This window comes from Globicephala melas, chromosome 1, assembly GCF_963455315.2.
Source record: "Globicephala melas chromosome 1, mGloMel1.2, whole genome shotgun sequence".
Classification (NCBI taxonomy): domain Eukaryota; kingdom Metazoa; phylum Chordata; class Mammalia; order Artiodactyla; family Delphinidae; genus Globicephala; species Globicephala melas.
This window is the reverse complement of record NC_083314.1, coordinates 169,736,811-169,759,437: the sequence shown is the minus strand read 5'-3', so window position 1 is coordinate 169,759,437 and position 22,627 is coordinate 169,736,811. Positions and strand designations below refer to the sequence as shown.

General features: G+C 53.5%; 1 protein-coding gene across 1 annotated transcript; it reads right to left on the bottom strand.

Moving 5' to 3' along the window:
- Window positions 1–1,734: 1,734 nt before the first annotated feature.
- On the bottom strand, window positions 1,735–20,572 carry E2F2 (E2F transcription factor 2). The gene is made up of 7 exons (XM_030875150.2): window positions 20,321–20,572; window positions 14,808–14,913; window positions 12,987–13,206; window positions 12,004–12,162; window positions 10,366–10,480; window positions 8,744–8,936; window positions 1,735–3,679 (listed from the first exon to the last, which is right to left on the bottom strand). The coding sequence occupies exons 1-7, from the start codon at window positions 20,570–20,572 to the stop codon at window positions 3,411–3,413; spliced, it is 1,314 nt and encodes a 437-aa protein (XP_030731010.1). The 3' UTR covers window positions 1,735–3,410.
- Window positions 20,573–22,627: the final 2,055 nt, after the last annotated feature.

Sequence of the window (22,627 nt, the reverse complement as noted above, 5' to 3'; positions counted from 1 at the left end):
GTGAGAGGTGATGGAGGCAGACACAGGGCAGGGGCTCCCAGTTTAGATCTGGGTGCTGCTAACTTCAGGGTCTTATTGGTGAGATTTCAGGCATGGTACTAAGCCAACGTGGGGAAGGGAGGCTGTTTCTGGGCATAGATCAGCCAGTTGGTCAGAACAGGCTCCACCCCCGGCCTGGGAGGACCAGACCCACACTTGGTAATGACCTTCAGAAAGCACAACAGAGACAAGGGGCCCAAGTTTGTCATTTAATGCCCAATCATCACAACACGTGGAGGTTTACACGGTGCTCGTCAAGGCAGGACACACGGCAAAACCAGAAACCCGGCCAGAGGTGAGTGACCCGCATGGAATCCCAGCACAGAAACCAGGGTCCCTCTAGACACATGTGCCACATGCAAGGCTTTAGCACTTACCCAGGAGCCAGCAGGCTGGCTGGGCTTCTGCTCACCGAGGGTCCCCATGGTAGGCTAGGGTCCTAGGATGAGGTGGGGACCTCAGGACACAGTGATGAGAACCAGAAAGCTGCTTGCAAACAACCCCAAAAGTCTTTCACTTCACATGCTTTAAGCCACGCAATGCTTGGACGCAGGAGCACCCAAACTCTTTCACTAAAAACTAAACACGGCACAGAACTGAGGCTGAACACCTGGAAAGAGGAAATAAAGTCAAAACCACGCTCCAGCCAGTTTTAACACCCTCTGCCCTCCCCCTCGTCTTCCCTGTAGCCGCACTGCTCAGACCATAGCGTGGCTGTGGAGGAGAGATGCTACTCTGGTTTTAAGAAATCTCTCTAAATCTCCAACTCTACTGCACAATTTTTTTTTTTTTTTTTTTTTGCAGTACGTGGGCCTCTCACTGTTGTGGCCTCTCCCGTTGTGGAGCACAGGCTCCAGACGCGCATGCTCAGCGGCCATGGCTCACGGGCCTAGCCGCTCCGCGGCATGTGGGATCTTCCTGGACCGGGCCACGAACCCATGTCCCCTGCATCGGCAGGCGGACTCTCAGCCACTGCGCCACCAGGGAAGCCCGTCTACTGCACAATTTAATGCTACTGGGTTCCTGGGAGTCCCTGAGCCTTTGATGCCCCTGGGGACACGAGTGACGGGGGTGGAGTGGGGGCTGCCAGAGCGGCTGGGAAATTTCCTGGCAGGAATAGTTTACCTCAGAAAGAAACTGGCTTTTCTTCTACCCTGGCTTTAAAGTTTACCTGGGCCCTGAAGGGAATTCCACTCAAAATGCTCCTTAAAGTACTTGACGGAACTTGGGAGGTTTCAGGCATCATCGGGAAGAAAGAGGCACAAGCTTGTTTCCTACACCAAGCCTGAGGCTTGGCCTGGTGATCCCACCACTGGGCCAGGACAGGTGTGGAGGGGACAGGATGGCGGGGTCGCCAGCTGCTCTGGATATAGGCCATGGGCCCAAGGGACAGCCTCTCTGTCCAGACCTTTGGCTGGGCGTTGGGGAATGAGCTTCAATTCTGGCTGGACTTCACCATTAAATTCATTTCCCTTTTCTATGATTTAATTCTAGGAGAAAGCTCTAGACAGAGCCCAAGGCATGGAAGTCAGACAGCTCTGTCCTCAGATATGATGGCGCATGGCTAGATGGCAGCCCAGCAGAGACCTCACAACAGCCATGCCATCTCCAGCCCCACCCGCCCCAAACCACATCCCAGGCAGCACCCCTTCCCCCCACCCAAGGGCCAAGGTGGTCCCTTGGCCCTAGGCATGCTGGGCTTCAAAACTGCCTTCGGCTGAGACCCCTGTGAGTGTTTATAGAGTAGAGACCAAAGTCACTTCTGTAAAGCATAACAAAACTAGCCCTGTTTATAGAGCAGGGTATCTGTGACCATTCCTGAGAGGCCACTAACTTGGGGATCCAGGAAGTTGAGCCAATGACAAGGCCTGACTGTCCCCGGCTGGGCATTAGCTCACATTGGACCCCACCCCCAAAGAAGCCCACCTTCCAAGCTTCAGAAGCCAGTAGGTCAGCTCAGGAGCAATCCCATGGAGCCAACTTCATATTTGAGACCAACTTAATGCTACAAACTTAAAAAAATAAAAGTGCTGCCCAGCTGAGCCCCTGAGGAAACCTAGCTCCCTGAGGGTGGGTGGTGGGTCTCTCAGACCACCACCCCTGGCTGCCTCTCTCAGGAAGGTACAGCCTTGGTTCAGCCCAGAGCCCCCCACCCACCCCAAGCTGGGCGGGGGAGGAGAGCTGACTGCCCCATACCCAGCTGGGCTACGGGGACAATGTGGGATGGTCAAGTCTCTGGGGGATGGGGTGAGGCCAAAAGACCTTCTTAGGACCCTAAGCCGGAAGAGGTAACATGAGCCCGTCTCCCCATTAGCTGCCAATGTCTGGTCTGCCACGGAGACGCTCCCTGTCACCCCTTCAGCATCCTGTGATGCCACCAAGCCGTGGTCACTTCTGTCCCTGGGGGTCTGTGTGAGAGCTGGGGGGAAGGGGAGGTCCTTAAAGAATCACCCCCTTCAACAGATGCGGCCAAAAAAATCCTTCCAGGGCAGGGGAGGACGATACCAGCAGCTCCCAGCAGAGGTGCTTCCTGGCAGTTTCTTATTTTCTGCTCACCCTTGTCCTTAGCGGGCCTGTCTCTACCGCCCAGGTCCTCAGTGTAAAACAGCCCCCGTCCCAGCAAGAGGCAACAACGGAGGAAAGGTGCCCACAGCAGCGGACAGCTGCTTCCATGTTCGTGCCCCAGTTTCCCCGGGAGCTCTTCTGGGCTGACTCCCTGGCACCAGCTCTGGGACAGAGGAGACCAGGAATCCCGCAGCCCCCGCTTGAGAGAATTAGGAGGCTGAAGTGCAACTGGCATTCCAGCAGACTGGACGGCCCCTGAGGCCCGGTCCCCCACTGCTGGGGGGAGTCAGGGAGTTGGCCTGGGCCCCTGCAAGCCCCGGCCTGCCCTTGGACCTGTCTGAGGAGACGTCTTCCTAGGAACTAGAACAACCTCCCTGCTAAAACTCAGGGAAGGCAAACAGACAATACTCAACCTGAAATAAATACAAAGGCATTAAGTGCTTCTTGATAAACTGAGGGTCCTAACTGCCCCTCTAAAGGCAATTGCGGGAACTCTCCTTGGACCTGGTCACCTCCCCTGTGGCCCTTCACATGAGAGATCAGAGGTCAGAAGACTGGCTGGGTCTTCCCAGGCCCAGTTTCCATGAAGAAGGACAGGACCCAACCCCTGACAGGCTCCTTCCCCGTATCCTCCACATTCCCCCGACAGCACTGGCCGGCAGGTGGTAGGTAGGAAAGGAAAAGGGGGGACCCCCATACCCTGAGGGCAGCACCTCGTGTCACATCCTGTGCAGGCAGAGGGCCTGTCAGTCTGCCTGTGAGGAGGTAGAGACTGGAGGGGTTGCCGGGGCGCAGGCAGGGGCCATTCAGTTAATCAGCAGGTCCCCAAGGTCATAGGTGTCGAAGAGGTCACTGATGCCCTCCCCGCCATCCAGGCCCCACAGGTAGTCGTCCTGGTCCAAGGGCGGGGAGAAGCTGATCAGAGGGGAGCTGCACGGCAGTGTCGGGGACAGGAACTGGTCCTCTGTCTGCTGCAGGAGTGGGTGTGGCAGCTCCAGCATGCTGTCGGTGGCTTCCAGGGGGACAAGGGACGGCGGGAGTGGTGGCAGGACCTGCTGGGACGTCAGCGCTGGTGCTGGAGACAAATCGACAAGGGTTATGTCTGATGCTGGTGCCCGAAAGCCTCTGGTCAGACCTCCGAGAACAAAAACAGCCTCTGGTCTCTCCTACCCTGGCTCACGCCTGACAGCACAGGACACCCTGCCCTTTCCCGCCCCAGCTCCAGCAGCCCCCTTCCTTCACCCACACTCTCTCCCCTCCCCTCTCCTGTCTCCACACCCACCCCCAGCTTCTGCAGTCACCCTACCCGCTTTCACCATCAAGGTCCTGGCCCCTGAAGTCACTATGTCTTTTTCCTGCATCATCAATTCCTCTCACTCTCCTAGATCATTCCTGTCAATACACAGACATCCTCTAATAACTCTTATCTTTATTATGTTTTTTTGGACTCACCATGCAGCATGTGGAATCTTAGTTCCCCGACCAGGGATCGAACTCACGTCCCTTGCATTGGAAGCGTGGAGTCTTAACCACTGGACTGCCAGGGAAGTCCCTAATAACTCTGATCTTTAAAGAGCATTCTCCCCTGACCTCATGACTCTCTCCAATTACCAGCCCATTGTACTGCTCCCTTTCACAGTGAAGTTTCTTAAGAGGTACCCGTGCTCACTCCCTACTTCCCCACCACTATTCACACTTCAACCCACTCCAACCTGGGGTCTGTCTGAACCAGTGCCCTCCATGTTGCTAAATCCAGGGGTCAGTTCTCTGGCCTCATCCCATGTGACATTCCGGCAGAATCTGATGCAGTCGTTCACACCCTTCTTCTTGAAACATCTTCACTTGGCTTCGGAGGTACTAGATTCTCCTGGTTTTCTTCCTACCTCTTTGGCTGCTTCTTCCTGGTCTCCTTTCCTGGATCCTCCTCGTCTTCTCAACTTCTAAACCCTGAAGCCCAGGGGCTCCATCCTCCGATTCTTCTCTCCTCTGGCTGCACTCCTCGCCAGGTGATCTCAGCGGGACCCATGGCTTGAAATCCGTCTACAGATCTACTGCCCCCAAGTGGATGCCTCTGGCACAGACACCCCCCCCGCCCCCCCCCCCCCCCCCCCCCCCGGGCTCTGGGCTCCTGCTACATCGCTACTTGATGGCTATGCTAGGTCAGAACTCAGCACGTCAAAACCAAACTCCCGGGCTTCCCCCAAACCTGAGTCTTCCCCCATTGTATTTAATGAATCCCCGCCCACTCAGTTGCTTAGGCCAGAAGGCCCAAGAATCACCTGTAATCCTGCCATTTCCCCGCATCTGACCCAGCAGCAGGTTCGGTCACCTCCACAACCAAATCAACCCTCTAAGCTCCCCGTCTCTCTTCAGTCCCGCTGCTGTGATCTGCGGCTCGCCCCTTCCTCTCACCCAGGCCCCTGCAGAAGCCTTCTCACCAGTCACCTTGCTTTGACTCTTGGCCTTTGCAGTCTGTGCTGTGACTTAAAAATGGCTTAGAGGGACTTCCCTGGCGGTCCAGTGGTTAAGACCCCGCGCTTCCAATGCAGGGGGCGCGGGTTCGATCCCTAGTCGGGGAACTTAGATCCCAAATGCCAAGTGGCACGGCCAAAAAAAAAGTGGCTTAGAATAAAATCCAAGTTCCCACCAGGACTGAGCAGGCCCGGCGCGACTTGGTCCCGGCCTTCCTTCCTGGTCCCTCTCCCGCCTCCCTCCCATAGCTCACGCTCACCTCTCCAGACACACTGGCCATCACCTACTCTTCAGTACACCAGCTCATTTCCATTTAGAGGTAAGGACGTGATTCCCTACACAGGCACGTGGAGCAGGGCGCCGGAAATCTCCTGCCAAATACACCCTGACGCCCAGAATCTCACCATCTGGGTCGCTCCTTACCAGCCAAGCATTGCTTTGAAAATACAACCATGTCAGTGTGCCAGACCGCCTGATCAACCTCGAGCTAGCTGAGTAACTGTGGGCAAGCGACAACGTTCATAGGTCTCCGTTTCCTCACCCTAAAATGGGGATGATGATTATACCTGCCTCCGGTTGTTGAGAGGCTTAAATGGTAAGTGCAGATAAAGAACAGCTGGTCTGCAGGCTGTCCTTAAAAATAGTTCCCATTTCCCAAGGGCTTACTCCGTCAGCTCTGATCTCAAGGAGAGGCCTGTTTCACCTTCTTGGACACTCCAGAAGCCCCAGGGGGAGGCACTGTTGTTATGTCTATTCACAGATGAGGAAACTGAAGCTCAAAGAAGCCAATTAAATGTAGTATTTGAATGAAAAAAAATCAAATGTTTGTTTAGCACATCGCAGAGGCCTGCGTGTGTTAGAGTACGAGGCCTGGCTTGGGAGTGAGGAAGAGGCTGTGGGCTCAGTCCCCAGCCCCTCACCAGCTACAGGACCCGGCACCTCAGTTTTCCCAGTAGGAAAAATAAGGACCCACCACCCTGAGTTGTGGAAGCAGTAACTGAGCTATCACATGTGAGAGCCTTTACCTCAGGTCCGACCCCTCCCATCCATCCCTCCATCCATCCATCCATCCTCTCTCTCTCCCTCTTTCTCTGTCTCACTGTATCACATCCAGAAGAGAACTGCTCTTTGTAACATCTGTGCCTCCACTGCACCCTGAATGGCTCATGTTCACTTAAATATCTCCAAACCCACACATAACAGGTGTCCAGTTCACACAAGCTTTTAAAAAGTCACATTCACGCTGTATCATCACCTGAGACGCACCCAATAATCATGAGGGAGTTTTATTTAGTGTCCCCCTTTTTGGAGACGTGGGAACAGAGGCTCAGAGGGGTTAAAGTGACTCCCCCACAGTCACCCCATCAAAGGAGGTGAGATGCAGACTCACACTCGAGCGTCCCAACTTCAGCTCCTGTGCCCTCAGCCACATGTAGTTTTAAGTCAGAAAGTCACAGCCCGGAGAGATGTTCAATGACTCAGGTTCAGATTCGTCCCATTACAGATGAGGGAAACGAGGTCCCCAAACAAGAATGATTCCCCTGGTGGCGTCAGAACTAGGATGGGAACCTGGGTCCTAAGACTGTAGTGGCCTCCTCTTTGGACCAGGCCCTTGGTGCTTGTATCTCAGAATGACCCTGCTTAGGCCAGAACATGGAGCACGTGCGAATGCATGTGTGTGTGTGTACACCTTCTGGAAAACTTCCTCCTGCTCCTTTCAGCAGGGACATCACTAAGAGACCACGTGGCCAGGGCGAAGAGGGGCAGCAAGGGCATGGGCCCTGGCACAGAGCTGACTTCTGGGCTGGCCCCTCCGCCTACTGTTCCGTAAGCCTCTATCTAGGCTTTTCGGGCCTCAGCCTCTTAACTTGTACAACTGAGGTAAAATCCTTGTCCTTGCTTATGAGGTAGGGTCCTCCACCTCTGCCCAAGGTCTCAGATGACAACTGAAGGTTCTAACTCTGGAGAGCCGTGCACTTGTTGACAGTGGAGCAGCGAGAAAGCAGAGTGTGGGAGGAGGAGAGAGAACAGGGTGGGGCACAGGTCTGGACTGGGAGATAGGCACTGGGAGGTTCCCGGAGGGACAGATGGTCGGTTCAGGGACAGCCCTGGTCCTGGGACTGGGCTGGAACACAGGAGAGATGGCTAGAGAAGAACTAGGAGTCTGGGCTCTTGTCTGAGCTCTGCCACTAACTTGCTGTGTGACCTTAGGAAAGTCACTTGTCCTCTCTGGGCCTCAGTTTATTCATGTGTAAAATGAAGTGTTGAGTTAAATCAGGGGTCAACAAACTTCTGTAAAGGGCTAGATAGTATTTTAGGCTTTGCAGGACACGTATGGTCTCTGTCACACCGTCACTTGCCCTACGCCGAACCCCCAACTCTTTAAAAATGTGAAAACCATTCTTAGGTCATGGGTCATATAAAAACAGGCCAGATTTGGCCTGCAGGCAATAGTTTTATTAACCCTTGAGTTAAAGAAATGGAATGCAATCTGGGTTCTGTGGACACCTGCCTCCACCACCACACACACAAAAAGCTTCCTCCACCAGACCAGTTCTAGCTCTGCATTTGTTTAAAACACTAGGGCTCTATTTAGGGGAATTCTGCTGCTAAGAAAACAAAAGCGGAACACTGGCCTACATGGCCTCGAAGGATCCTGCCGATCTAACCTGATCTCAGTAAAGGGCAAAAACCATTCTGGGGGAGGGGCCTTCATAGGCTCCCATTTCTACTCCTGTCCAACTCCCAGTCTCCCTGGGGAGACCTCGGGGACTCTCCCACCTCTTTACTCCTTGGCAACGGCCTCATACTATTTCCTGCCCGGCATAGACAGCTTTTAGCTCTACCACCCACCTCCCAGCCACCGTCCTTCCTTGATCTGTTCTGTGCCTCGTGGAGAGAGCCCTGGGCTAGAGTGTGGAGACCAAGGTTCAAGACACAGCTCTGCTGCCTCCCAGCTAGGAGGCCTTGGGCAGGTCCCATCACCTCTGTTTCAGTTTATCTATCTCTAAACTGGGAACAATAAAACCTACCTCAAGAACCGCTGTGAGGAGTAATGTGATAATGGATGTACCTGGTACACAGTCGTGGTTAAAACACCTTAGTTATTGTCTCCTAAGAAAGTGCTGAGCCTTCCTCAGAAAACCTATAATTTCCATTTACTATGGGCTTATTGAGTGTTAGGAGCTCTGCCGTTAGGAGCTGTTACAGAAGTAGCAGTACTAGTGGCGGTGGCCGTAATAATGATAATAATAGCTAACAGTTATTGCCAGGCACCGTTCTAAATGCTTTACCTATATTAACTCATTTAATGTTCACGAGCTATGAAGTAGATACTATTAATTACTATGCCCAAATTACAGATGCATAAATTAAGGCAAAGAAAGGTAAAGCAATTTGTCCAAGATCATATAGCTGGTAAGTGGAAGAGGTGGGATTCAAACCCAGGCGCTCCTCTGCCCAGAGCAGCAACAGACTCCCCACTGAGACAAGGAACGTGCATGTGCTTTATAAGGTGTAAAGGGCAATGCACACGTGTGTGGGAGAAGGACTGTATCCCCTGCTGCTGGGTAGAAGGTAGGTACCCAACAAATGCTGACAAGGAGGAGGGAAACTCTAAGGCTGGTCCCTCTCGGCATCCCTTGTCCCTCTGGACAGAGGGTCTCACCTGAGGATGCCGTGAATTCCGTGATTCCAGGGTTGATGCTGCTGCTGGGCTGGGTGGGGCCAGGGCTGGGACTGAGGGCGGAGGTGGAGGGGAGGGGCTCCTTGGCAGGACTGTTGGGCTCCTGCACCTCTTCTGGGCAAAGGTAGACTTCGATGGGCCCCTGCGTGCTCTTCAGATATATCTGCAGGTTCTCCTGGAGAAGGAAGAGAAGCCAGGTCATGGCTCTGGGCAGCTGGACTTACTCATGGCTCAGTGGGTATGGACGGACACACGAGGCTCCCACCGTCCACATGAGCACGCTCGGCTCCTGAGCTGGGTGTTGGGCCTGCCCCATGTGGTCTGTGGTAGACATCTGTCTGGCCCCAAGACCCCCTTCTTTTAGGGAGAGTGCCTTGATTTTCCTTTGGGCAATCACTCCTCCCCCACTCTCAGGTCTGAGCTGGTATCATAAAAGCTATCTTTGCCACGGTAAGGGGAGAGCCCACCTGGGAACGGAGTTGGCCAGAAAATGGCAGAGTGAGATGGAGTGTGAGGCCACCTTTACGACACGGTTTGAGCCTCTGCATCCAGCCTTGCCTGCAATCCCCAAATCTCCCCCTGGACCTGTCACTTGGTTCCCCCCGGGTCCCCCTCACTTAAGCCAGTCGGACTTGGCTTTCTGTTATTTGTAACCAAGAGACTGACACTTGGCTTTCCTGCCCTTGCCTCCTGCCCACCTCGTACCCACAGCTTGAGCCACAACCGGCAACGCACATGCCGCTGCCGATCGCATTCAGGTTTCCACGCCTGCGCCCAGGCAGTCCCTTTGCCGGCCCCTATGGGCCTTATATAGCTTAATGCTTTTCCACTAAACAGATTATTTCTGGAGCCCTTATCAGACTCTGGGCTGGGGGTACCACATGGGTGGAACACGGCTTTGTGGAGGTTACACTGTAACAGATGAAGCAGAACATAATAATGTAATCACCAATATATCCCGGCAAATGGAGGTTAAGTGCGATGGAAAAGAACACGTGGTTATGAAGTCTGGAGGTAATCAGGGAAGGCTTCTTGAGGAGGTGATGTTCAAGTTGCGACCTGTAGGATGAATAGCCGTAAACCAGGCAGAGAGAGGGAAGAGCACTTCGGCTGGAGGGAATAGCGTGTGAGAAGGTCTTGTACTGAGGTCAAGCTTAGTGTGGTGGGGAAACGGCAGGCAGTTCAGTGTGGCTGAAGTAGAGACAGAAGGGGGTCAGCATGCGAGAGGAGGTGGGTGAGGTCAGAGCACAGACAGCCTCATAGAGAGTGTAAGAATTTTGGTCTTTAAACTAGGTTAACATGGAAGGATTACTGTGAGTACTGACATTGCTGTGCGTGAGTGCACGTGTGCTTGCGCATGGGAACGCAGGGGCTGGTGGGATGCGGAGAGGAACCAGGAACAGAGATTTTCTCCAGCTGGTACCTAATGCCTGATGCCCTTTCCAGCTTCCGCCACTTCTGCCCCAGCTTGGAGACCATCAGTCTTGCCATGGCCACCAGCATGGACCAGGGAAGCTTCGGACTAGGCAGTGCCAGGAACGGAAACTGCAGAGCTGTCTGGAATGTTCCTAACCCTGCTCTCCACTAAATGCTTCCCCTCTCACCTCGCTCCTGTCAGGCACTTCCAGTCTCGTCTGCGGAGGGGCCTTGACAGCGATCACCGTCTGCTCCTTAAAGCTGCCCACAGCACGGATGTCCTGGTAAGTCACGTAGGCCAGTGTAGGGGCAGGAGAGTCAAGAGAAGTGACTGTCTGGTCAAAATTAAAACTCCCGGCCTACTCGGAAGGGATCTAACCCACCTCTCAAAGACTCTGAACACCCCAAAACTGTAACCTGTTCTTTTAATCTCATAAACTACCTTGGACCCCTTTAGAAATGGGGGTATGAATCATTAAAAAAAATGCTGCCTTATATCAGCTTTTTACATAAAGGCTTCATCTACCAAGCTAGATTTTTAGCTCTGAGAGGGCAGGAAGACATGTCTTATTTCTTTATATTTCTCACAATGCCTACTATCCTTCCAGAAATACAAGGTCAGATCCAAATACCAATTAGATGGTCCAACCATTTGCAGAAAGTATATGTAAAGCCATTGCAAAGTCTATGCTCTTTGACCTCATTGTTTCAATCCTAGGAATCTAACCTAGGGAAATAAGTAAAAAACTTGAGAAAAGTTTCTATCTATAAAGATATTTGGGACTTCCCTGTTGGCACAGGGGTTAAGAATCCTTCTGCCAATGCAGGGGACACGGGTTCGAGCCCTGGTCCGGGAAGATCCCACATGCTGCAGAGCAACTAAGTCCGTGCGCCACAACTACTGGAGCCCGCACACCCTAGAGCCCGAGTGCCGCAACTACTGAGCCCTCGCACTCTAGGGCCCATGTGCCTCAACTACTGAGCCCATGTGCTGCAACTACTGAAGCCTGCGTGCTTAGAGCCCGTGCTCCGCAACAAGAGAAGCCACTGCAATGAGAAGCCAGGGCACAGCAACAAAGACCCAGCGCAGCCAAAAAATAAAAAAATAAAAATAAATAAAGATATTCATCACAATGTCACTTTATAAAACCGAAATCTAGCATTGATCTAAATGCCCATTCTAGGCCTTATCAACAAACCATAGTGGTCTGAGTAGGACATTCTCAAACCATTTAAATATTCCCTGGCGGTCCAGTGGTTAGGACTCTGCACTTCCACTGCAGGAGGCACGGGTTCGATCCCTGGTCGGGGAAGTAAGATCCTGCAAGCCGTGCAGTGTGGCAAAACAAAAACAAACAAACAAAAATATATATGATGTTAAACCATACAAAACTGCAACATCAGCAATTTCATGTGGACCAACCAAATAGTTAGGAAGGACATGTAACAACATAAAAACCACCTATGGTAGTACACTAAGTGGAGAAAAGCAGAATATAAAACGTTGTATACAGCAGGTACACACAGTATTTAAATAACACACACCCTGTGTGTAGCTAAGGAATGATGGCTGTGTTCGGGTGGCAGCTCTTTTTTCTTTTCTCCATTTTCCAGATTTACAGAAATGTACTTGTCTTATTTTTATAATGAGAAAGTAACTTCAAGAGACCCAAGAGGAAAAGCCACTGAGGAAGGAAGAAACAGATATGCGAGACCCCTAGGGTGGATCAGTCCCTGCAGGGAGGTACTGCATCAACTCTGGGTAGTTATGAGCATGCAACAGGCCCCCTGCTCCCGGACCCCTTCCTCCCAACCAAAGAGGATATCTCTTGTTGGCCTTGTCCTCCGTCAGGTGCTTGAAGTGCAGAGAGCAGCTCTGGATGAGCTGGTCCAAGGCCTGCTCCATGCTCATTAGCTCCTTCAGCTCCTGCCCCAGCTGCTGCTGCTTCCCAGGCCGGGTGGGGTCTTCAAACAGTCCTCTGCCTCTGGGGACAGAGCAGTCCCCCAGTGTCAGTCTCAGTCTACATCCAGGGACCCCAACCCCAGGGCTGCTGTGCAAAGCTGCACAGACAATGTGGGCAAAAGTCCAGGAAGAGGCCATTCACATGGTCTATGATGGTGCCTCCTGGCTTGTACAAATCAGTGGTCCTGCCTAGCTCCCAGGGAGCTGCCAGGGATTGGAACTTGATGTTTGGGGGTTGGGCTAGGGAAAAGAAACAAGTCAGGGCCTGACACAACTTTTGGGGGGCTTTCAACTCTACCCACCCTATGCCCCAGGCTCCCCCAAATGGCAGGGAGCTGGAGTGACCTCACTCCGGACTTCTCTGCCTGCGTTCTCTTAGAGTTCACGCCAGGGGTTGCAGGTCTGTTCTTTAAGACCTTATAGAAGTGAGGAACGGAGTCTGTAGTACTTATATCTCAGCTGGAAGGAGTCTGGGTTACTACTGCGCAGATCCCAGAGGACTTCCCTAAGTTAGAAGAGGGCAATATTGGGACCCCTGACTGAAGAGGATCTGGGGTCCTCTTAGCCTTTACACGTCCTATAAATCATTCTCTGGCCCTGCCATGCTCTCCTAATACTACTTCAGCATATACACCTGCTCTTCCGTCCCCCTCGTAAATACATTGGCTCCACCCGCAGCGTGTAAGCTTATTGGATGTTGCCCTTCATTTCCCCCGCCAGCACTTGTGCCCATTGGATGTTGCTCTCAGGCCCGCCCCCTACATTCACAACCTCAGGGTATTGCCCCTGGCTCCACCCACAGCACGCGCACTCATTGGTGCCATCGGCCCCGGCCCAGGCACTCACACCCACTGGATGTTGTTCTTGGCCTTCTTGCGGATGAGCTGGATGCCCTCCAGCACATTGGTTATGTCGTAGATGCGCCGCTTCTGCACGTCCAGCACCTCAGCAGCCCAGTTAAGGTCCAGGACCCCATCCTCAGACTCGCTCAGGAGGTAAATGAATTTCTTGGTGAGCAGCCCCAGCGACGTGTCATAGCGAGTCTTCTCCCCAGGCGACTTGGGGGCTGACGAGGAAAGGCGCTCAGCCATTGCTCAGAGAGGGCCCCCTGGGGGACTTCCTCCATTGACCTGGACCCACTTTCCAGTTTACACCCTCCATGTAAGCACCCACTTTCCAGTTTACAGAGCACTGGGAGGGAGGGGGTCATTCACCACCATTGTTCAAACAGGGAATCTGATAACTAGAGAGGCAAAGTGACTTGCTTAAGGTTTCACAATCGGGGGCAGCGTCGAGGCTGGAAACCAAATATTCTAACTCTTGGTTCGCACCTTTCCACCAAAGCTCAGGGCAGCCATACCGCCACCACCACTAACAACAACAAATGCTTACTGTGTGTAGCTCACTGTTCTAAGCACTTTCCATATATAACAAATTTAATCCTTACAGCGCCCTATAAGTTTGGTGTGTAACCACCCCCATTTTACAGGTGAGAATACTGAGGCACAGACAGATTAAGTAACTTGCTCAACTCACTCAGCTAGAAAGTGGCAAAGCTGGGACTTAAATCCAGGCAGTCTGGCTCCAGAGTCTCCCTTCCTAACCATTACCCTATCCTGCCAGTTATGTGAGGAATTTGGAATTAGGGTAGGGAGGGAATGACAAGAACATGTTTATAGACATGTTTTTTTCTTCCCTTCCAGTTTTATTGAGATATAATTGACATACAGCACTGACATACAGACTTGCTCTTTCTTTCTATGTGTCATGCAATGATTATCTGAGAGGAATCAGTCCTATTATGTCACATGTGGCAGGTTCATGAAAAAGGTCCCTTTCTTAATGAGGTCGATGTCACAAGACCACATCTCAGCTGCAGCATCTTAAACCACAAGAAGACTTTTGCAATCTAGTGACTTGCAAGTCATATAGCAAGTTAATGGCTAAACTAGTTGTGGAAACTGAATTTTAGAGAGTCTCAGATTCCTCTAGAAGGGGACTTTAGAATCCCTTAATAGATAGACAGCAAGTATTTGGCACACAGACAGTGTTGTCAAGTTTTGCATTCATGGCAGACATTACTAACTGATTAGTGCACTTGGGGTCCTTCAATAAAGAGCTCTGGGCAGCCCCTACTAATCAGTTGGAGAGGAAACTTTCTTGCTATTCCCGATCTAGCTGCGCCTTGCTTTGCAGATGAGACAGCTAAGATTCACAGAAGAGGAGTGACCAGTCAGGTGAGAACAGAGTCCTGACCAGACCCTCAAGCTTGCCACCCAATAACATACCTTCTTTATTAGGTCTCTGTCCCCCTGAATTAGAATTCCTCCCTAACGCAGTTGCTTAAACTCCCTCCCAAACCAGAATATTGACCGAAAATATCAAGAGGCAGAAACTGGGCTCTGGTCCTGACTCCACCGACTAGCAGTGTGACCTTGGGTAAGTCACCGAAACTCTGAGTCTCCAGTTGCCTCATCAGTAAAAGGGGGATAATCCACCTGCCTGGCAGGATCCAGTGAGAAGGCACAGGAAACTGCTGTGTAAACCAGAAAGTGTGCTACAGATATTAGCCCTGGTGATCTGGGCAGGGCTGCTGCCCTCTGCCCCTCCGCACCGCACCTCCAGTCTCCTGAGCCTGCCCTTAGGTAACCCATCGGCCTGGCTTACTTTTGGGGCTGGGGAGGCCATCCACTCTAATGCATTTCCGCTTGGGAGTCCGGAATTCAGGGACCACAGGCTTCCCGATCCCCTCCAGGTCCAGCTTCCTTTTGGCCTTGGGGAGAGAGAGGGGAGAGAGGCAGCGTTTGAGAATCATTCGTCCTTTAGCTTCTCCCCGACTTGGGGCCAAAGCACTGAGGCCACCAGCAGCCACCGCCTGCCTCAATTTGCCACCAGTCCTAGGTGAAAAAAGTCACTGTACCTGGTAAGGAAATATCAGTGACCTGAAAAATGAGCTTTCAGGGGAAGGAAGTCCTATTTCTGAGGGGCACACAACACTCCCATCTTCCGAGGCCCAGGCACTTGAGACTACCAAAGCCAGTCTGGGTTTTAATACAGGCTTCCTTAATAACTGGACCCGACACCCGCCTCTCTACCCCCCTCCCCCAGGCTGATACAGTGAGGAAGGAGAGGGGAGGGCCTGAAGCACATCAGGCTGGGGAGAGCGTCCGCACCTCCACTGCAGAAGCAGCTGGCTCAGCCAGACTGGGTGCCCATCACAGGCTCACAGCTGGCCCTTATCAGGGTGGGGCTGGGCATCCGCCCAGGCCCAGGGGACTTCCTGGCTCAGTGCCACACCCCAGGGAGGTGTCCGCATCGGGAAGCAGTGCAAACATCCCCCACCCCCGCCGTTTGGGCTCCAGCTCAAGGGCCCCAGGGCCTCCTGAATAGACTCTATTTGCCATTCTTTCTTTGCTGAGAGGGGCAGACAATGAATCCTTCCCCTGTGTCTTAAGGACAAGCAGCTGAGGTCCCCCTGCTCCCCCCTCCCTGTTCCCGCCAAGCTTGGGAAACACCTGCTGGGGAAATCAAACCACAGACCCATCTGCTCCTCTCCACCCCACTGCCACCCGGCCTCAATTACGCCCAGAAGCTGGGCTGGCCCGGAAGGGGCCTCTCTCCTTGTTAGGGCTGGGCAGAGGCAGGGCTGGGGCACTGGGGCACAGGTCAGGGACCCAGGCATGAATCTCCCTGCTCCTTCACAGGCTCGCTGTGTGACTTGAGGAAATGCTCCACATCTAGGAGCCTCAGTTTCCTCCTCTGTAAAATGGGGTGGAAAATACCCACCGCCAGGGGCTGTTGTAAGGATTCAAGGAGATAACGTTTGTAAAGCACTCAACCCGTGGCTCAGCATTCAGTAGGTGTTCAGGAAATGCAGAGTCCCTTCCCTAAAATCCAAACTCGGCCTCTTCCTAGACAAACTATTCTGGGGGTCACTGAGCTCATTTCCTTCTTCCCTTCCCCCAGTCACCCAGACACCCCTACCTTAGTTGGGACAGAGAGGTCTATTTTAACTTTTGATGGTGAGGTCATGCTCAGCAGGGCTGAGACTTCTAACCGCTGCTGAGCACAGGTGGGCTGACACGTGTGGGAGGTAGTGATGGCTCTTCCTGCTGTCAGCTCCCTTCCCCCTTCTCATGCCTCCTTCAGGAAGTCTTCCTGGACTGATTTGAGGAGCCCTGCTCCTGGGTTGGAGGAGCCTGGATAAGAGGATCCTCCCCTCCACCTCCACCCAGACCTGGACATGATCCAAACACCACATCTCCCTGCTCATTCCTCTTTAAGTCCTTCTGGAAAATATTCCTTTTCTAACCTCCCAGCCTGTGAGATGCTAGATTCTAGGGAAAGTGACCTGCTCTAGTCCCATCTTGTTTAGAGGAAAAGTCCTAATCATTCACTGAGACCTTCCACCTGCCCTAGACCAAGCCCCAATGTTCATCACCTCACTGAATCTTCCCAACGCCATGAATCCCAATTTTACAGCTGAAGCAACTGAGACCTGGTGAGCCCAGGACAAGGAGAGGAAGGGAAGTCAGGCTGAGTTCTACCTGAGGCAGGGGTGGCAGCCCAGAGTCTCCCCAGCCCCACTCACATTCACCTGACGGAAGCCAGCCCCTACTGAGTTCACAGAACACACCAGGAAGAACCTCACTACCTGCAGAGCAGGGAGGCGGGGAGGGCCTTGAACGGAGTACCTGTGCAGGGCCTATCACGTGCTCATCAGTCCTAACTCAGTACTGCACTCTCTCTCGGTGGACGAGAAATGGAGACTCACAGAGGTTAAGCCACGTGCCCAAGGCCACACAGACAAAGAGCAGAGCCAGAGTTTGAACCCAGATCTGTCTGACTCCAAAACCAGGTATTGGGCTGTTCAGCTCCATGACATACACGTTGCCCCAGAACTTGCTGAAATTTGAGCCTAGGCCTGGTTATGTCCACCGGCCCCCATCACTTTACTTCACACAGACACACACACTGGCCCCCTCCCTTTTCTTCCTCTCCTTCACCCTTATCCTGCACTGTCAGGGTCCCTAAGCAGCAAACTGTCCCCCAGCTGAGGACATCTCTCTGACACCTCTGAGCACTGCCCAGAGAAAAGTCAGCTCATCATGGATGGGCCTGAGCCTGCAGAACGGAAGTGGCAGAGGACAAGCCCAGGAGGACAAGGACCAAGGAGAGGCTGAGCACAGGCCTTGGAGTCAGAGCTGCCTGGGTTCCCATCCAGGCTGGGTGAGCTGGGCAAGTCCGCTGACCTCTTGAGCTGCACCTGTAAAAGGGGGGTGCTCTGCTCCTCCCTCCTGGAGGATTCAGTGAGGGGGCAGCAAAGCGCTTGCTCACGCAGGGGAGCTGCGATCACTAATGCACCAGGGCCACCACCGAGGGGGAGGTTCAGGGCTGAGCTGAAAAGCGTCAGGGACGTGCTGAGGGCAAAGGCCAGCTCGGCTCCAACCTGGCCCTCTTAGGCAGACCCTTTGGCTGTTTCTTAAAGGCCTGGTTAAGATTCGAGCCCACCGTGCCAACCCCGAGAGAGAAGAACGGAGCTCCTTCCTCAGGCAGCCCTAGAAGTGAGAGGGCCAGAGGCCCCAGACACCACCCCCTTGCAGGCAGCCAGGTGAGGTAACCGGGGCTCAGAGGGGAAGTGACTTGCCGGAAATCACACAGGGAGTGGAGCCAGGTCTCTCCTAAGCCCTAAGTTAGACGGTGGGGGTAGGAGCCAGTGGAAGGAGTTGAGAGCCTTGCTTCCAGATCCCCGCTCTGCCTCGTGGTGGCCTGGGAGGGACTCTCTGCCTTGCCTCCCTAAGCCTACATTTCCTCATCTGACCCACCTTGTACGGTTGTTCATTAAAATGTTCATTTTCTTCCCTGGTTCTCAGAGGAAATTTGGAAAAGACAGACAAATGAAAAGAAAAGGAGAACTCTGCAGAATCCCACCCTCTTCACAGGTTCCTGCAGGAATGACACAGAGTGAGGCCATGTGCCCGGCTGGGGCAGGAACATCCCACGCCTCCTCCAGAGGTGCCGGAAAGAGCTCTAGTCAGGGAGTGAGGAGACCTGGGTTCCCGCCTTCATTCTGCCGTTGATCTTGGTCACCGTCCCTGGGCAGTGCCTAAGGTCCCTTTAAACAGCAGTTCCCCAACAAATCCTGCTCACCCTGCACTTTGCAGCCTGGGCACAAAACAAGTGGCCACACCCAGGGTTGGGTTTGGAGCTGCTCCAGGTCACACCCTGTTAAAATGAGTAAGCAGGGGGCCAAGGCCTGCCCACCGGGTTTTGGGGCACAGGGAAGCCAGGGACTGACAGGAAAGGGGGCTCTGGGCCCCAGAGGCCTGTAGGGTGGTCTGATGCAAAGAGATGCTCTCGCGTCTTGGCGTAGGACTTGGACAAATGACTTCATGTCTCTGCTCAGGTTCCTCATCTGTAAGATACCTCATCCCGGGCATCTTGGCATCTTGACCAAGATAAGGAATGTGAAGAGTGCCAAGCAGTGCCTGGCACACGAGAGGCATTCAGTAAAAGAGCCATTCTTGCTGTGATCACTGAGCCCCTCCGGGAGGGAGGTACAGACAGATGCACTCAGCTCCTCTGGGAGGGAAGCAGTTCAAAACCACAGCTGTTACTGAAACTCTGCCGGGTCTCCTGAAAGCAGCTGGCCAGAGGAGAGACTGGGCCCACCACTGAGCACCCTCCCTGGGGGCACCCAGCTCCTAAATCAGGTGGTACTGGGGAAAGTCAAGGCTGCAGAGAAGAGACTAATAATGATAACCTGCCCTGTGGGTCATATATTTCCCTATATGATCTTGGACAGGTCACATCCCCTCTCTGAGCCTCAGTTTCCCCCTGCAACATGGAGCTACTAAAACCATCCACTTCATAGGGTAGAAAACTATTTTAGACTGTAAAATGCTGAACTAAAGATAAGTAAAAACTCCCGGTTATCCTTGGCTGCTTGACTTGTAAAATAGGAATAGCACTCCTGCCGCCTTCCTCCTAGTTGGAAATAATGTACAGGAAGGGGTTCTGAAAGTTTAAAGCCTTGAGCATTGGCAAAGCAGGATTCCAGTAGCAGGGAGTGGGGCTCTCTGCCTGCAGCCAGCGGTGGCTGGAGGCCAAGCCTGCTGATTGACACAGGTCAGATCAGTGCCTCTAGGGCAGAGGGGGTGGTCTTCTCCCTGTACTTGAACTTAACTCACCACTCACAACAAAGCCAACCTACAACATCCCCATCTCCCCTTCCTGGATCCTGCTTCCAAAACCCAGGACCTGGAAGAGACTTGAGATGAGTTAGTCCCACAGCTACTCCGTGCACGCACACATTTTCAAGACAAGGAAACTGACGCCCAGACCAGGGCCAAGACTTGTCCAAGGACACACAGTGAATTAGCGGCAATCAGGACCAGAAATCAGGCTCTCTAACTATCACCCCCACCTCCCAGGGCTCTTCCAACTCCACCCCACCCTATGGTTGTTTCGATTCTCACGGGCTCCAGGAATTCCACTCCCAAAAAACACACCCTGTGCCTGGTGCCACCACACTTTGGGCCCTCCCTGGCAACGGTCCTGCCGCTTTGAGAAAAGAACAGTCAATCTGAACAGGAACCTCAGAGGGCTGCCCCCACCTTGCACCTGCTACTGGCTGTCTGGGACAGAAGACGGCCTGGGGGAGGACCTAGGGCAGATAATTGGGAAAGAGTTGGCCTGATGGAAAATGAGGCGTCTCAGCCAAACTGGACCTGAGAGACCTCCCCCTATTTTAAAGCCCCCATGGTATCCCCAGGCTCAGTTCTGTGCTTGGACAATAGCAGGTGCCCAGTACTTGTTTCTGGGCCAAACAATGAATGAAAGAATGAATGAATGACAGCAAATTGACTCCGTAGACTTCCCCAAGGTCACAGGGTGCACTGGGTGTAGGGCGTTGGGTCTCCACACTCCTGATCCAGTGCTCATTCCATTCCACCCCAATGGATGAGGTTATTTCATCCCAAGTCTGAAAATGAAAGGCTCTTCTACTTAGATATTGGGGCAATGGGTTGTTCTGGAAGCTGAAAGCTCCCCTTCTCCCTCCCCAGACTCGACCTGCCTCACTCAGACAGCTCCCAGGCGTCCCTCCCGCCCGTCCCACCCCCGTAAAAGCAGAGAGGAAAGCGGTGCGGGGGCGGGGGCGGGGTGGTCCCCAGCATTACCGGCAGCCGGCCAGCAGGCACGCATCGCACAGCTTGGCCCTCCGGTCCGTGGGGGGTGGCGTCGAGGCAGGTGCCCGGCGCCGCAGCAGGAGGCACAGTCTGCGGGTACAGCTGGGTGTAGTAGGTGGTGGTGGCCGGGCAGAGCTGAGGGCTGCTGAGGCCGGGCGGCCACAGCTCCGTGGGGCTCATCGCGTGCAGCCCCTTGGGGGGTGGCCCCGCGGCCGGAGCCAGGGCCCGCGGCCCTCGCAGCATGGCGAGCGCAGCGCCCCCCTCCCCAGCCGGGCCTGGCGCGCCCGCCGGCACCTGCGGGCTTCGGAGCCCGCGGCGGCTCACACGGCCCGCGGCATGGCGCGGAGGCCGGGCAAGGCCGGACCCTCCCCTCCTGGCCCGCCGCCGAGCCGGGCAGTGCTTGGAGATCGCCGCTTGGAGATCGCCCCGCGCCGGCGGCGGCGGCGGCGGCACGGCCAGGGGATGCCCCGCCGCGAGGGCTGCTGCGACCAGCAAGGGCCCCGCGCCCCCTAAGGCTTCGGCACCTGGGGTCTGGCCCCGTTCGGGAGTGGTCTCTGGGATGCCCACGGGCTCAGCAGAAACGCGTTGCGCTCGGACGGGGGAGGGGGACCGATTGCACCGACTCCCTCTCGCCTCGCTCTCGAGTCCTTGAGCTTTTCTCTGCTTTTTTTTTTCTGCTTTTTTTTTTTTTTTTTTTAGCGCGAAACTGCGTGCCGCGAAATTCGGATCTCCCGCGGAAAATGCCGCGCTTCGGTTGGTCGCTGCAACAGGCACAGGCTCCACCCCCCGGAAGGACCCGTCCCCGAGGCGGTGATTGCAACACGAGCTGGATGCTTAAAGGGGACGCCACAGCTGCTGTCGCCCGGCGCCCGCCCGCGCTGATAGCCAGAGAAACAGACTGGGAGGGTGGTTCCCTCACAGAGCTGAGGACTGGGCCCGAATTCCCTGGGGGTGGGGGCAACATTTTGGCGCGGAGTCTTGACCTGAGCCCAGACCCAGCACTACATTGCCCAGGCCACAGACCTTTTGCTAGTTTGCATTATAGGTCAGCCAACGATAACATATAGGTATTTATATCGTTTTACCCCCCCGCTAAAATGAAAGCCAGGAAACTGTTCTCTTTCTTGGCAAGGGGGCTGAGGACGGAGCCTAACGTTTATACCTCTTCATAGGGGGTACTAACGTCAACTGAGTGCCCACAGTATGCCTAGCACTCTGGAGATGATTACATCTTATTTAATTTGAGCCAACAGTCGTCAGAAGAGGAATGATGATCTTCGTGGTAAAGATGGACAGTCTGAGAGGCTAGGTAACTTGCCCAGGGTCACACAGAGAGATTCGCTGATTTGAGTTCAGTCTGGGACAGGCCCGGTCCTGAGCCCTTGCTTGTTCCAATAAGAGGCTCCTCCCCTGCTCTCCCAAGCTGTGCCCCTTGCAGGCTTGGGTGGGGGTCCAGGGTGCACAGTTTTGATTTGTTCACAGTTGTATTCCCAGAGCCCAACACTCAGTAAATATTTGAACATCTCCAGGCTTCTCCTCAACAATCCTTTTGTCACGGGTCTTCCCTCCCTCACTGCCGATAATCCATTTACATTCCTCATCGCTCCAGTTTAGAGACGTCAAGGCTCAGAGAAGGGACCTTGGCTGGTGAGTGGCAGAGCTGCTAAAAGCTGCTTCTTAATTCCAGGTCTGCTGATTCCTGCCTGTTGCTGTGTGATTTTTATGCAAGGCTGAGCCTGGCATTCAGAGCCCTTCCAGAGTCAGTCCCCAGCTTAATACCTGATCCTCAGATCTGGAGGATGAGGTAGCAATAATGCATAGTGGTGAAGAGCCCAGACCTTGAAGTAGACAGCCCTGGGTTCAAATCCAGGCCTGGCCACTTTGCTAACTGTGTGACCCCAGGGAAGTTTTGTAAACTCTCTGAGCTTGGTTTTCTTATCCCTTACCACTCACTTCATAAGGTTGTGGGGAAATCTCATGAGATAATGCATGTAAAGCACTCAGCACAGAGTGCGGTTCATAAGGAACCCCAAGGAATGGCAGCTGTGGTTGCACCTCTGGCCTTATCTCCAGTGCGCAGACCCCTTTACTCCTGTCTACACATGTCACTGGTCTTTCATGGCCCAGTTTATTTATTATTATTATTTTATTTGAAAGAAAATAGACTTTATTGCCCAACAATTAAAACCATTTGAACATGTATTTTTCTACATAACTTATTGAGGTGATCAGTGTTCACTAAAATGTGAATTTTCATCATTTGCTTCAATTCATGTCTTCTTGGCCAATTCTTCATTT